Below are 15,158 nucleotides of genomic sequence, written 5' to 3'. Positions count from 1 at the left end.
ATTGTGAATAGTGCAGCAATTAATACTAGGGTGCATGTATCTTTTTGAGTTATAGTTTTATCTGGATATATGTCCAGCAATGGGATTGCTGGGTAATATGGTATTTCCATTTTTAGTTTTCTGAGGAACCTCCATATTATTTATCACAGTGGCTGCACCAAATTACATTCCCATCAACAGTGGAGGAGGGTTCCTTTTCTCCACACCCTCTCCAGCTTTTGTTATTCGTAGAGGTTTTGATGATGGCCTTTCTGACTGGTGTCAGGTGGTACCTCATTGTAGTTTTGATTTGCATCTCTCATAATTAGTGATGCTGATCATCATTTCATGTGCCTACTGGCCATCAGATAGTATCTTTTTTCATGGCTCATGATAACTTTTAAGGAGTATCAGGGACTGATATTTTAAGGCCTTTTATTATTTATAATGTTATGTAGTCTGATAAATCAGATGTGATTATTTTGTTATGCTCAGCTTTACTGAACATAGGGAATGTACTAAAGATTAATTTCTCACTTTGAATCAAATCTGAAAGGAAATACACATATTTCAAACATCACCCATAAACAAAGAGATGTGTTAAGATCCTCAAGTGGTCATTTTATTAAACAAATACAAATTTGAAGTGTTTATGATAAAATATATCAATATTGGACAAAAATGTGTATAAACAGCAATTCTACAGCTGAGAAGACATCTCAGTTTTATTAATTTTGGTGACATCTTCCCAACCGTGTCTAATCTTCAGTATCTTCTTCCTCAAGCACGGCAGGAGTAGTATGACTTTGCATATCAGGACAACAATTGGAAGGAATACAGCTATCATAAAAGTTGGAGGTGTATGCCATACAAACTGTTTTATATCTACCCATTTATTCCAGGCAAAAATCAATGCATGTATTGTACCCAGCAGAAGGGAAACAATTCCTAGCTTGCTCTGCAAAAGAGAAAAAGAATTATCTTGGTGAGAATGGTTCATTAAGAGTTTATTTCATCCTATATTGTCTAGATCTGTTATGTTGCTTAGAAATTCTTCCGTTCATCTGTTATTGTCCACTCATCTCTTTCCACTCTTTCTACATGTGGGTAATGCCTTTGTCTCCAGGCTATTTAAGTTGAGAAAATTCACAACCATTCTCCTTTTGGTCTCAGATAATCAATAACACTGTCTTTCCTTTCTCCATACCTTGTTTTTCTCTCTTATGATATTTATTTTATGATGCTCTATCCCCTGTGTATTTGCCTTAATTCTGCTTAACAAGAGACATCTAAACTCAGAAACTCTGTCTTATCATCACAGGATCCCTGTAGAATCAACACAATGATTTGCACATTTTAAGTGCTCAATAAATATTGGTAGGTTGACTGAAGGTCAGTGCAAAATCAACTTGATACTAGTGATCTTTATCAATTATGAAGGCAACTAAAGTGATTCAGTTTGAGCAAACTCCAAGAGATGGTGAGGGGCAGGGAAGCCTGGCAGGCTGCAGTACATGGGGTCATGAAGAGTTAGACAGGACTTGGCTACTGAACAACAACAAAGTTATTGACTATGATTTTGGTATATTAATACTAAAATGAATGATCTTGGCCTTTGTTTAAAAAATCAAACATTTTTGATAAAGTGGAAAAACACTAACAATTATCTCAATGTTTGAACAAAACAGAGGTATGTAGACGTGAAGAAAAATTTTAGCTTGCACCGGGATACTTGGCACCATCCAGATAAAGTTATACAAATAATTGTTCACCTATGTAGTTTTATGGCATTCTGACAATAGTTCTTCTTCTAGATATCTTTTGATTTCTATTCACTTTATGGGAAATATTCACTAGACTGCTAGAATGAATGCAACTCACAATTATTCAGCAGTAAGCTCCAGTAAATACAATCAAATAGCTAAGTTTATATTTTTAGATATAAATGTCCAAGGGAAATCATAGAGTAATCAGTTCTTGGATTGTTAATGAAAAGTTTCTAGGTTATTAATTAAAAAATATATGTAATTGGTTGAAGATTAATTTACTAAATTTGTATTGTGTACATATTATGGGCTAGGTCAGAGAAGGCAATGGCAACCCATTCCAGTACTCTTGCCTGGAAAATCCCACAGATGGAGAAGCCTGGTAGGCTACAGTCCATGGGGTCCCTAAGAGTCGGACACAACTGAGCGACTTCACTTTTACTTTTCACTTTCATACATTAGAGAAGGAAATGGTGACCCACTCCAGTGTTCTTGCTTGGAGAATCTCAGGGACGGCGGAGCCTGATGGGCTGCTATCTATGGGGTCGCACAGAGTCGGACACAACTGAAGCGACTTAGCAGCAGCAGCAGTATGGGCTAGGTATTGTACCTTGAGTGGAATGGGATGGGTTGTCAAGACATAGTGCTTGACTTTGTAATTAAATCTGTAAAGTGACGCACAGCATATGCGTGCCAGGCAGAGCAATGTAAGAAGAAAGTTATTTAATGAGGAATAGACTATTGGCTATTATTTAATGGCTATCAAGCTAAACCCACAAAATCAGCAATTATTGTGCTTGGAAAACACGGCACCATCTCTAAACCACATTTGAATAATTCAGAGGGAGACAGTCTTTCCAGCTTAATCAGATGATTAAGGTGTCTGTTGGAGTATATGCATGGATGTGTAGAAAGGACAGTGAGGATTAGCTGACTTTGTGAGATTTCTAAAGATGTCCACTCATAAAAGATAGAACATTGTGGTTTAGCATCTTGGCAGTGCTTAGGAATGAATTAAGTTCAGCCTTTTGAATACTGTCAGACATGGATCCCCTTGTGAATTCTGGCACATTGTTCTTTTTAGGGTGTGATCTACCACTAGCAAGTTAACCTCAGTGAATTTGAGATAATTTTTTTTTTTAGATAATTTTGAATTCCAAGAATATTGAGAAACTTCAAGTGAGTAAGTTACAAAAAAATTAACTTGGAAAAAGAAGCCTTTAAAATAAGATACTAGAATAGATAAAATTCCATAGTTTGGTAGATAAAACTCTATAGTTCAAGGAGGATAGTACAAAGGCATGTAACTTAAAAGGCATGAATAAGTCAGAGATAGACAAAATTTTTTTCTATTTTTGGAGAACTAAGTAAACAATATTGAATTTCTAAAACATCAAATTTGTTGTTATTAAACAGATAGCAAATGGTCTAATGAGTTTCAAATGTTAGAAATAATATTTTTCTTTGAGTAATGCCTTTTGTATGTGTCCAAAAAACATTTCCCCTATTTATAAGCAAGAGGGAAAATGACAGAAGAGCACATTTTTAATTGGAACAAGTGTGAGATCTTTGTTATTGGAAAACCATGTTATTTTTTATGGGTTAAAGTCTATATGTGTGCATGCCAAGTCACTTCAGTCATGTCCGACTCTTTGCTACCCTATGGACTGTAGCCTGCTAGGCTCCTCTGTCCATGGGATTCTCCAGACAAGAATACTGGAGTGGATTGCCATGCTCTCCTCCAGGGGATCTTCCCAACCCAGGGATCGACCAAGATTGAACCTGGTCTCTTATGTCTCCTGTCATTGGCAGGCGGGTTCTTTACCACTAGTGCCACCTGGGAAGCCTATATACTAAAGTCTATACACTTGATGACATTATAAGCACAAAAAGATTTACCTTGCTGAGGAGTCAGAGTTATTTTGTATATAATTTACCTGAATATAGTGAAATTCTCTCCATGTCAGAGAATCGCTCACAGATGGAATAGATGTCACAGCCAACAGAGCCAGTATTGCAAGTGCCACGATTCCCAGTGACACATAAATTTCCATTCTCCAAACATCATGTTCAATCCAGGCATCTTCATTATTTTGTTGGACCTAACAGAGGGTGAAAAGAGGAAGGAGAAATATGCAAACAACATCTGTTTCCAGTGTAAGAACCTCCTTCTATGCTCCCTCTACTCTGGAGGACCTGATAACTAGCTGCACTTAGTTGCTCAGTCACGTCCGACTCTTTTCGACCTCAAGGACTGTAGCCCACCAGGCTCCTCTGTCCATGGGGATTCTCCAGGCAAGAATACTGGAGTGGGTTGCCATGTCCTCCTCCAAGGGATCTTCCCAACCCAGGGATTAAACCCAGGTCTCCCACATTGCAGGCGGATTCTTTACCATCTGAGCCACCAGGGAAGCACCCTGATAACTAGGGGCCTCCACAAATTTATGATGGTATTTTTTGCGTTTCTCTAAGAGAAATGACATAGGCACTATTAACCTCCTTCTTTGAATGCAACATTTATATAATCTGTTTTATTAATTTATATAATAGCTAATAGTTAGAATTGTCATATGTGGTAAAGAAGCAGAAAATACAAAGAGTTAGCATTAAAAATAAATCTTCTAAGGGTGGTAGAAGATTGAAATGTGGCTCTGTCCATGAATAAAACACGTATTTATGTTGTTAAAGTTGTGAAGTCGCTCAGTCGTGTCCGACTCTGTGGACTGTAGCCTGCCAGGCTCCTCTGTCCATGGGATTCTCCAGGCAAGAATACTGGAGTGGGTTGCCGTTTCCTTCTCCAAAGTTGTAGCTTACTATTTTCAGCTTAAAAAACATTCCTCATGTAGAATTATAGAACTGAGCCTAGTGAAGAGTTAAAAAAAATTTTTTTTTAGAACAGAGTACTTTCTTAACACAGGGTTTCAACAGAGGTTTGGGGTACTGATATTAAAATAAGAAAGAGTTAATTTGTTAGGAGACTTAGACTTTTTAGTTTAATGGTCAGCCATGTCATCGTACCTGTTGATATGCCCAGTTCAGCAACTTATATCTGTAGGACCGCCTCATCGGATAGGATAAACTGTAAATTGCATGTAGTACAGCAAAAAAGAAACTGAGAAGACCAAACTGCTTTCTTGTTACCATCCACCTATCCAACCATTGTGGAAATTTCTTATACTTAGTTCCATTATGAAGCTGCACAACGGCTGCTATCACACCTGGCAAATAAACCAGCACCAAGAGGGTGATGGAAACCATTGGCAAGACTTTGTTGATGACCAGGATTGGAATTTTATAAAAATACTGTTGATGGGAAGTCACGAAAGGGTGAATTATTTCCCTCAGAAGAGTGTAGAGAAAAGTCAGAGATGATACAATAGCGGCGATTTTAATTGGCAAGCGCCACTTTGGAAAGAGTTTCTGTTTGTGCTGAAGCTCTGGGGGGCAATCAAATTCGTCAAAATGGGTTGTTTGGTGCAAGTGCAAAAGCACAGGTCTTTTCAGCATGCCGAACTCTTCTGAGTCTTTATTCTACAAAGGAAAGAAAATAGACATCTTAAAATTGAACAAAACAATGGGATGTCTCTCAAACTAATTACTTACTGCTCATTGTGCTTATCAGTAAAAAAGGACATTTAGAACCCTACTTTTGGGTACTGATTAACTGAAGATGGCATACACTATGTGGCAATGATCAAAAGTGCACTTAGATATCCTATCTTTGTTGGTTGCTGCTGCTAAGCCGCTTCAGTCGTGTCCGACTCTGTGCAATCCCAAAGACGGCAGCCCACCAGGCTCCTCTGTCCCTGGGATTCTCCAGGCAAGAATACTGGAGTGAGTTGCCATTTCTTTCTCCAATGCATGAATGCATGCTAAGTTGCTTTAGTTGTGTCCAACTCTGTGTGACCCTATGGACAGCAGCCAACCAGGCTCCTCTACCCACAGGATTCTCTAGGCAAGATTACTGGAGTGGGTTGCCATTTCCTTCTCTTTGTTGGGGTTCTCCATAATTCCTGTTACTCATTTTTCTTTAAGTCAGAAGAAATATATGCTTCAGATACATTCACTAGATCTCAGACCACTGTGTTTCTATCTTGCAAGCATAAAAGAATGAAATAATGCAACTGGGAAACAAAAACTGAAAAACTAAAAAAAAAAAAAAAAATCCAGTCATCCTTGGTAAAAATAATAACACTTATAAATTGTCATAATCATATTTGTTTTATAATTTTTATGGTTACTGGTCAACTCTCTGTGAAGATCTGAAGAATGAATTCTTTATTCATTCAAGTACAAAGGACCAGGAATAATACAGTCATTACTATTAGATGAAAACATGTAATTTGCATCATGTAGTCTTTTTTAAAGATTAATTTCTAGTGGAGTAGAGTTGATTTACAATGTTGTGTCAGTTTCTGCTGTGCAGCAGAGCGAATCAGTTATACGTATACACACATACCCACTCTTTTTCAGGTTCTTTCCCCAGATAGGTCATTACTGAGTATTGAGCAGAGTTCTCTATGCTATACAGTAGGTTTTTATTAGTTATCTATTTTATATTTGGTAGTGTGTATATGTCAAGCCCAGTCTCCCAATTTATCCCTCTCCCCCATCCTATAGACTTATAGTCACAAAATGTTTCATTTGTATAAGTACTGACAGATAAATTGTTAAATGGTACAAAGACGATGTAAGGAGTTAAATCCCACAGGGATGCTCTATTTCCTGAGAAAGTTATATTTCTTTACCCAGTTGCATTTATAGGTAGTCAACGATTCAAGAGTGTGTGTTTAGTCTGTCACTTCCACAACTGCCTGATATAACAGCAAATTTTAAAAAAACAAAATAGAAACATATCAGTGTTTCATATTGTTACTTTATGAATAAATTTTCCACTCAATATTGTTATTCCTAATTTCTCAGAGCTTTGTATACAGACCTATAACATTTTAATGCTCAAAATGATGTTACTGATTATCTTATTTCCTCACTTTCTGCAGAGTAACTTTAATTCACTCTTGTCATTTGACTTTTACTTTCAGTAATAAATCACAGCTACATCCAGTAATTTTTCCAATTACTCCATTTAGAAGGGAGCTGAGCTTGATGTAGATTCTGCCATCTCTGCAGGTTAAAATAGTCCACTGAGATCAATTTTCTGGTTAAGGGTGAAGAATTATGGGACAGCAAGCAAGACAGTTCACTTGAAAAATGAAAATGATTTTATGCACATTTTAGACAGTATCTACTTGTACTACTTAATTTTTTTCTATTAAGATAACTAAGATAAAATAAATACTTTCTGTTGAAACTGTAGTTGATATCAGTTGGAAGGGTAAAAAGTTTGGAACCACTCATTAAGCAGTTTGGAACCACTCATTTTCCACCACTCATTAAGTCAGTAAGTTAGTAAAAATCATTTAATCTTGATGTGGGGTAAAAGTGTGACAGATGATTCTTATTCCAAAATTGAATTTCTTTGGTTAAATAGTGAATCATCAATTAACTTGATGATCTCTTGGTAAGATGCCATGGTGCCTATGAAAAAGCACATTTGTGAAACTACTGTTATATGGGCATTGATGACTTGTTCAAAAAACTTAGACCCACAGAATGTTAGAAAGAATTGGGAGGGCCTTGGAGATGATCTGGTCCAACTCTCTCACTTTATAGATAAACCAAGACCCAGGGTTTTCAGCAACTTATTCAAGGTTATTTGGCTAAGTTCATGACCATCAAGGTACAACATTTCTTATAGCCCACACTGCCCTTTACCCATCACAATATCAGTACCAGGAATCACAGCAAAGGGTGAAAATCACTTATTTATAACATTAGGAGATACTGAACAGCATTTGAATTATTTATAGATTTTAATTATTATTTTACCAAATAATCATCTTCTTCTAGATTTCTCCTAGGCTTCATTTTCCAAAGGTCTTCTTGGTTTGTGATGTCTTGTCTGCTCTCCATTAATTCTATAAAATAGTATGACTTCAGCCACCTATGAAAATAAAAATTACTGTCTTCATGTCTATGCTATTTATGATATTAATGTTTGATAGGGAAATGTGAAAAATTAACTCATATGAGGGCTAGTGTGACAAAATACAGTTTAAAATACAGTGACTGAGTGACTCATTTAACCTCACATTATAATCTAAAAATTTGAACAAGTGCTCTTGTGTCAATAGTAAGTGTATTTTTTTGTCCAGCTATCAGTGCAATAAATGACCCAGGTATCTATATGAAATTCAAAGAGTCAGATGTTGCCTTTTATTTTAGGAGACTTTAACTTCAGGTGTTCATTTGGAGGAAAGTTAATTCCCCTCAAAGATAAATAGAATTGGGAATGCAGTTTTTCAAGAGTAACAATATTGTCAATGGTGGTTAGAGTTTGATGATATAAGATTATACTTCAGGAAGCTCTGTTTTAATAGATTTTTGGGTTGACACGAATCTGAAACAATAGTAAAATGATTTTATGGGTATATGTATTATTAGTTTCAGAAAACAAACAGAATAGACAGTCTAGTAAGGTGAACCCTAATAGCACCATGAAGGACTGAAATGTTGTATCTTCAGAGTGCCATTTTCCCATCGGAGTTACAGACGTGGTTTTGTTGCAAGACATGCATTGCTAGTATTTTTCCAGTGGGATTGTTGAGATGTATTCAATCACTGACATGCCCACTCTCCTGGTTAGCCCCAAGGAAATTATTTTGTCACACTTCCTACCAGATAAAAGATGCCTAATGAATTATGGACGGAGGTTTGTGACACTGTACAGGAGACAGGGATCAGACCATCCCCAAGAAAAAGAAATGCAAAAAAGCAAAATGGCTGTTTGAGGAGGCCTTACAAATAGCTGTGAAAAGAAGAGATGCGAAAAGCAAAGGAGAAAAGGAAAGATATACCCATTTGAATGCAGAGTTCCAAAGAATAGCAAGGAGGGATAAGAAAGCTTTCCTCAGCGATCAATGCAAAGAAATAGAGGAAAACAATAGAATGGGAAAGACTAGAGGTCTCTTCAAGAAAATTAGAGATACCAAGGGAACATTTCATAAAAAGATGGGCTCAATAAAGGACAGAAATGGTATGGATCTAACAGAAGCAGAAGGTATTAAGAAGAGGTGGCAAGAATACACAGAAGAACTATACAAAAAAGATCTTCAGGACCCAGTTAATCACAATGGTGTGATCACTCACCTAGAGCCAGACATCCTAGAATGTGAAGTCAAGTGGGCCTTAGGAAGCATCATTATGAACAAGCTAGTGAAGATGATGGGATTCCAGTTGGGCTATTTCATATCCTAAAAGATGGTGCTGTGAAAGTGTTGCATTCAATATGCCAGCAAATTTGGAAAATGCAGCAGTGGCCACAGGACTGGAAAAGGTCAGTTTTCATTCCAATCCCAAAGAAAGGCAAAGCCAAAGAATACTCAAACTAACTGTACAATTGCATTCATCTCACCAGCTACTAAAGTAATGCTCAAAATTCTCCAAGCCAGGCTTCAACAGTACCTGAACTGTGAACTTCCAGATGTTCAAGCTGGTTGTAGAAAAGGCACAGGAACCAGAAATCAAATTGCCAACATCCGCTGGATCATCGAAAAAGCAAGAGAGTTCCAGAAAAACATCTATTTCTGCTTTATTGACTATGCCAAAGCCTTTGACTGTGTGGACCACAACAAACTCTGGAATATTCTGAAAGAGATGGGAGTATCAGACCACCTGACCTGCCTCTTAAGAACTCTGTATGCAGGTCAGGAAGCAACAGTTAGAACTGGACATGGAACAACAGACTGGTTCCAAATCGGGAAAGGAGTATGTCAAGGCTGTATATTGTCCCTCTGCTTATTTAACTTATATGCAGAGTACATCATGAGAAATGCTGGGCTGGATGAAGCACAAGCTGGAATCAAGATTGCCAGGAGAAATATCAATAACCTCAGAAATGCAGATGACACCACCTGTATGGCAGAAAGTGGAGAGGAACTACAGAGCCTCTTGATGAAAGTGAAAGAGGAAAGTGAAAAAGTTGGCTTAAAGCTCAACATTCAGAAAACTAAGATCATGGCATCTGGCCCTATCACTTCATGGCAAATAGATGGGGAAACAGTGGAAAGAGTGGCAGACTTTATTTTTTGGGGGGCTTCAAAATCACTGCTGATGGTGATTGCAGCCATGAAATTAAAAGACTCTTACTCCTTGAAAGGAAAGTTATGGCCAATCTAGACAGCATATTAAAAAGCAGAGACATTGCTTTGCCAACAAAGGTCCATTTAGTCAAAGCTTTGGTTTTTCCAGTAGTCATGTATGGATGTGAGAGTTGGACCATAAAGAAAGCTGAACACCGAAGTTGATGCTTTTGAAATGTGGTGTTGGAGAAGACTATTGAGAGTCCCTTGGACTGCAAGGAGATCCAACCAGTCCATCCTAAAGGAAATCAGTCCTGAATAGTCATTGGAAGGGCTGATGTTGAAGCTGAAACTCCAATACTTTGGCCACCTGATGCGAAGAGCTGACTCATTGGAAAAGACCCTGATGCTGGGAAAGATTGAAGACAGGAGGAGAAGGGGAGGACAAAGGATGAGATGGTTGGATGGTATCCTCGACTCAATGGGCATGAGTTTGAGTAAACGCCAGGAGTTGGTGATGGACAGGGAGGCCTGGCGTGCTGCAGCCCATGGGGTCTGAACTGAACTGAATTGAACTTTCTTTAACACCCTTCGCAGATCCTCACACGGGCTTGATGTAACAATTTTTAGGAAAGGGAAACATATGATGTCACAATATTATTCACTGTTTTATTAGTTCTAAATTTATTTCCATAGGAATATATCACCAATTTGTCCATTATGAAATTCAATAAGAAAACAGATTAGCTATTCAACCATTTGACTGATAGAAACATTCCAAGTGTTTCTGAATTTTGTTTTTGTTGTTTAGTCGCTAAGTCATGGCTGACTCTTTTGTGAGCCCATGGACTACACCCTTCTAGGCTCATCTGTTCATGGGATTTTAGACCAATTGTCATACTTTATTAAGTGGAAAGTTGTTTCCAGTAGTTTAAAACACATCAAAACTTTCTCCAACTTAAGAAAAATTATTTGTTTTTATTTTTTAGCTGTGCTGAGCAGCATGTGGGATCTTAGTTCCCCAACCAGGGGTCAAATTTGGATCCCCTGCATTGGAAACACAGAGTCTTAACCACTGGACCACTGGGGAGGTCCCCATTCTCCAACTTTTAGAGGTTTGAGCTTCACAAAGAATAAGGAGGAGCCGTCTTTACATAATGCACCTTTGTTGAAGTGCTCTGAGAACATTTTCCATATTTTGCTTCTTTCAAAATTTCACAATATTCCTGCTGAAATTATTTGTTTTGGTCTACCCACATTTTTTCCCCACTTATTTTTATGATCTAAAACACATTTCCTATCCAAAGAAATGCCCTCTTTGGCCACAGACGTGGGCATGTGACTCAGTCTTGACTAAAGACAGTCCTCTATTCTATTCATCACACTGATTATTTGGGGGATGGTACACATCTCTATTTGAGCCAAATAGAGTCCTTCTCTGATACATTTATGTTTGGAAGTGGAAGATAAATAGAAGATGTCTTTAACATTTTGTTATATTGGGATGATACAAGCCTACCATGCCTTCTTCTGCATGCTGAAAGGAGGAAGGTATCTTCAACAGGACAGAAGAAAGCCAACACACAGGAGCCTAGGCAACAAATGGGGACAGACACAGAAGAGTCCTGGCATATTCAAGTATTTAGAGTCGCTGAAACCAGATCCTGAATTTTTTGGTTACACAAGCCAATACATTACCTATTTTGCTTGTTAGTTTGAGCTGGGTATGTATCACTGGCAGTTGAAAGAGTTTCGAGTAAAGCATATGGCAATCATCAAGTATCCATGAATGCAAATCTATGACTGACAATAAGGGAGGAAAAGGAGAAAAGAGATTTCATGTCTGCTCTGGAGCAGTTTATAGTCTATTTCCTTAAGAAGTATTATTCCAAATCATTTGGTGATCTAACCAACACTATTATTGTGGTAATTTGGGAGTTTGTATGTGACTAGGAATACAAGGTCTATCTATTGTAATCAAAGACAAATAATTCACTATGTTTAGAAGATGTTTTAACTGTGAGTTTCAGGATGGTAAAGATTTTAACATACAAATCTATACTTATTCAATATTAAGTCATTAACCATACTGTGAGCAAGGTAGGCAGTGGGAATATAAAGTTAAATGAGATGGAGACTCTGCTTTCAAAAACCTCAAAGTTTAGGAGACAAGGCAGACATTTCAATAGCTGACTACACGGTAGTGCAATGTATTGGAAAGGAAGACAAAATTTTATGGACAGAAGGAGGCATGAGAAGGGTGAGGGCTGTCATCTGGCCCTGGCCTTGGGGCATCTAGCAAGCTGGCAGTATTTGTTAATTGAGAGCCACTGTGTACAGAATCTGGGTGAAAAGCCGGAGTGGCCCTGGGGAGGTATCCAGCCGTTCATCTGTGAGGTAGGAAGACCATGTGGAAGAGCAAAGGAAAACCCAGGCAGCAAGGGAACTTGTGGACTGTGTGGCCCACAGTCCACTCTGTGCCCTGAAGCCAAGAAAATAAAATATCAGTCAAATAAAATATGGTGCTTTCCCTCACACATTAACCAAATATATAATTTAAGTTCTACAATAAGATTTTTTCATCAACAAAAACAACAGGAAACAGCACAGTATTCAGATGTTAGGAACTCCAGAATTTGATCCATTAAAACCCAAAGTGTATTTCTTTCATCACCATTAAAACCCAAAGCGTATTTCTCATGTGACTGTTCCATTTTGCTGTACCAGGATCTGACGTTCCTGCTAAATAATTTTTTTCTTTTTTTTTCCTGCTAAATATTAACACAGCCCAACTGACTTATGTTAATGTCAAAGAATTTAGAATATGAAGAAACTCAATGACTGTGATACATCGTGAGTTTCGTTGCATTTCCAAACCTCCTATCTATACTTTCAACTGCAAACTATGTATTTAACTATGTAAACGGGAGATTTTTTTTCCCAATGGGCTGTGTTGTTAGGCATTGCTTCCTTCCTGTGCTTAACATTCTGTGCTAAATGAGTGAACTTTTACTAAATGAAGAAGAAAAAATTTTTAAAAAAAGAACACAGTCGGGAATTTGGAAGTGTTGGTAAATTTTATGTCTACAAACTTCTTCCAGTGGTTTTGACCTCTGACAAATATAAAGCCTTGATTGACTATTTGGAGGGAATTTGAACCCAAAGCGGATCCTGAGAGTCAGACTAATGTTCCCAGGACTTAAAATAAAAACTTTCTGTTACAGGAACCCTGAAGACAAATTGCACGATTTTAAGTGCTATATACCAATCATTCATCAATGCTATACAAACTCGTGACGCTTTTGCCAAGTTGGAAAACTTGACATCAGAGCCCGACCTTAGGACAGACTTAACAACTCATCATATCCCCTGAGTCCCCAGAGAGAAGGCTTTTCTGTGAGTCCCCGTCTGCCAGCCCCTGGACCGGCCTCAATGGAGCAGTGTGCTCTGCGGAGAGTTCGCTGGAAGGCAGCGAGTCCCGAAGCGCCGCACAAGGGGCAAATTGAGCTGTGCTCGCCCACAAGCGCCGCCGCCCGAGTCCTGGGACGGATCGCAACCCGCTACACCCCTCCCGAGGCTGGGAGCCGGCGCCCGGCCTCGCAGGGACACCCAGAGACAGGGAGCAAGGCGAACCAGAACGATTCAAGGCACTCACCCGCTTCTCGGCGTGACCTGACGGTAAGCTGCGGCCGCAGCGCCTGCCCGGAGGTGCCAGCCAGCCGCACGCGGCGCCCGTGCCTCCAGAGAGCTAGCCTGGGCTCCCGGGGCAGACCCCGCCTCCTTGTCAACTGCCCGTCCAGCGCCACCTGCCGGCGCCCGGCGTCGCCAGGCTCCTGCTTGACTGGACGGTCCTGGGAGGTCCCAGAGCCCAACTTAGGTTTTTTCCCTACCAAGCCATCCGACCACTCCCGATTTTCAGAGAGCCCGGTCCTCTGCCTGAGGTTGGCTCCGCGCCCCCTCGATCCTCGATTTTCTTTCCTTTCCTTTACCTTCCTTCTCTCCGTCCCTCTCTCCCTTCTCCTCGCCTTTCTTTAATGAATGCTTTATTGAGCATTCATACAGTTCTTTAAAGCAGTGGTTCTCAAAACTAACATAAATCCCCCGGCTGTATGCGCCCGCGCCCGCATACAGGCTCAGTAGCTTAATCGTGTCCAACTCGTCGTGACCCCATGGACTGTAGCCTCCTACGTTCCTCTATTAGTGGAATTTTCCAGGCAAGAATGCTGGAGTGGGTTGCCATTTCTTTCTCCAGGGATCTTCCCTACCCAGGGATCAAACCCACGTCTCTGGAGGCTCCTCCATTTGCAAGCAGATTCTTTACCACTGAGCCGTCTGGGAAGCCATGTATCTCCTTTTCAGTTCAGTTCAGTTCAGTCGCTCAGTCGTGTCTGACTCTTTGCGACCCCATAAATTGCAGCACACCAGGCCTCCCTGTCCATCACCAACTCCCGGAGTTTATTCAAACTCGTCCATCGAGTTGGTGATGCCATCCAGCCATCTCATCTTCTGTTGTCCCCTTCTCCTCCTGCCCCCAATCCCTCCCAGCATTAGGGTCTTTTCCAACGAGTCAACTCTTCGCATGAGGTGGCCAAAGTATTGGAGTTTCAGCTTCAGCATCAGTCCTTCCAATGAACACCCAGGACTGATCTCCTTTAGGATGGACTGGTTGGATCTCCTTGCAGTCCAAGGGACTCTCAAGAGTCTTCTCCAACACCACAGTTCAAAAGCATCAATTCTTCGGCCCTCAGCTTTCTTACAATCCAACTCTCACATCCATACATGACCACTGGGAAAACCATAGCCTTGACTAGACGGACCTTTGTTGGCAAAGTAATGTCTCTGCTTTTTAATATGCTATCTAGGTTAGTCATAACTTTCCTTCCAAGGAGTAAGCGTCTTTTAATTTCATGGCTGCAATCACCATCTGCAGTGATTTTGGAGCCCCCCAAAATAAAGTCAGCCACTGTTTCCCCATTTCCCATGAAGTGATGGGACCAGATGCCATGATCTTAGTTTTCTGAATGTTGAGCTTTAAGCCAACTTTTTCACCCTCCTCTTTCACTTTCATCAAGAGGTTTTGGTCCTTGACCCAATCAAGCACTCCGAGCCTAATGCAGAGTTACTGTCACTGTTTAGAAGCTTAAGGCTGTAAAGAGCGAATGTGAGCCCGGGATTTACTCCTCTTCTGGATAGAGTGCCTCAGACCTGAATTGCAACATTTGAGGATTTGGTGTACAACATCCCCAGAACTAATCTGATTAGTAAAAGTAAA

General features: G+C 39.6%; 1 protein-coding gene across 1 annotated transcript; it reads right to left on the bottom strand.

The window, feature by feature from the left end:
- Positions 1-575: 575 nt before the first annotated feature.
- On the bottom strand, positions 576-13,630 carry STEAP1 (STEAP family member 1). The gene is made up of 5 exons (XM_061165541.1): positions 13,542-13,630; positions 7,635-7,749; positions 4,764-5,276; positions 3,683-3,847; positions 576-937 (listed from the first exon to the last, which is right to left on the bottom strand). Exons 2-5 carry the CDS (start codon positions 7,716-7,718, stop codon positions 680-682), a joined length of 1,020 nt encoding a protein of 339 aa, XP_061021524.1. The 5' UTR covers positions 7,719-7,749; positions 13,542-13,630; the 3' UTR covers positions 576-679.
- Positions 13,631-15,158: the final 1,528 nt, after the last annotated feature.

This window comes from Dama dama, chromosome 18 (assembly GCF_033118175.1).
Source record: "Dama dama isolate Ldn47 chromosome 18, ASM3311817v1, whole genome shotgun sequence".
Taxonomy (NCBI): Eukaryota; Metazoa; Chordata; class Mammalia; order Artiodactyla; family Cervidae; genus Dama; species Dama dama.
This window is presented reverse-complemented; position numbering and strand designations above follow the sequence as displayed.

What these genes read in the sequence shown, in the direction of transcription:
- STEAP1 (XM_061165541.1), bottom strand. Translation starts at nt 7,718, where the DNA reads ATGGAGAGCAGACAAGACATCACAAACCAAGAAGACCTTTGGAAAATG. An exon ending in TGAACTGGGCATATCAACAG is followed by an intron (nt 3,848 to 4,763) that starts GTACGATGACAT and finishes ACCCTCTGTTAG; the next exon opens with GTCCAACAAAATAATGAAGA. An exon ending in GAGAATTTCACTATATTCAG is followed by an intron (nt 938 to 3,682) that starts GTAAATTATATA and finishes TCTCTTTTGCAG; the next exon opens with AGCAAGCTAGGAATTGTTTC.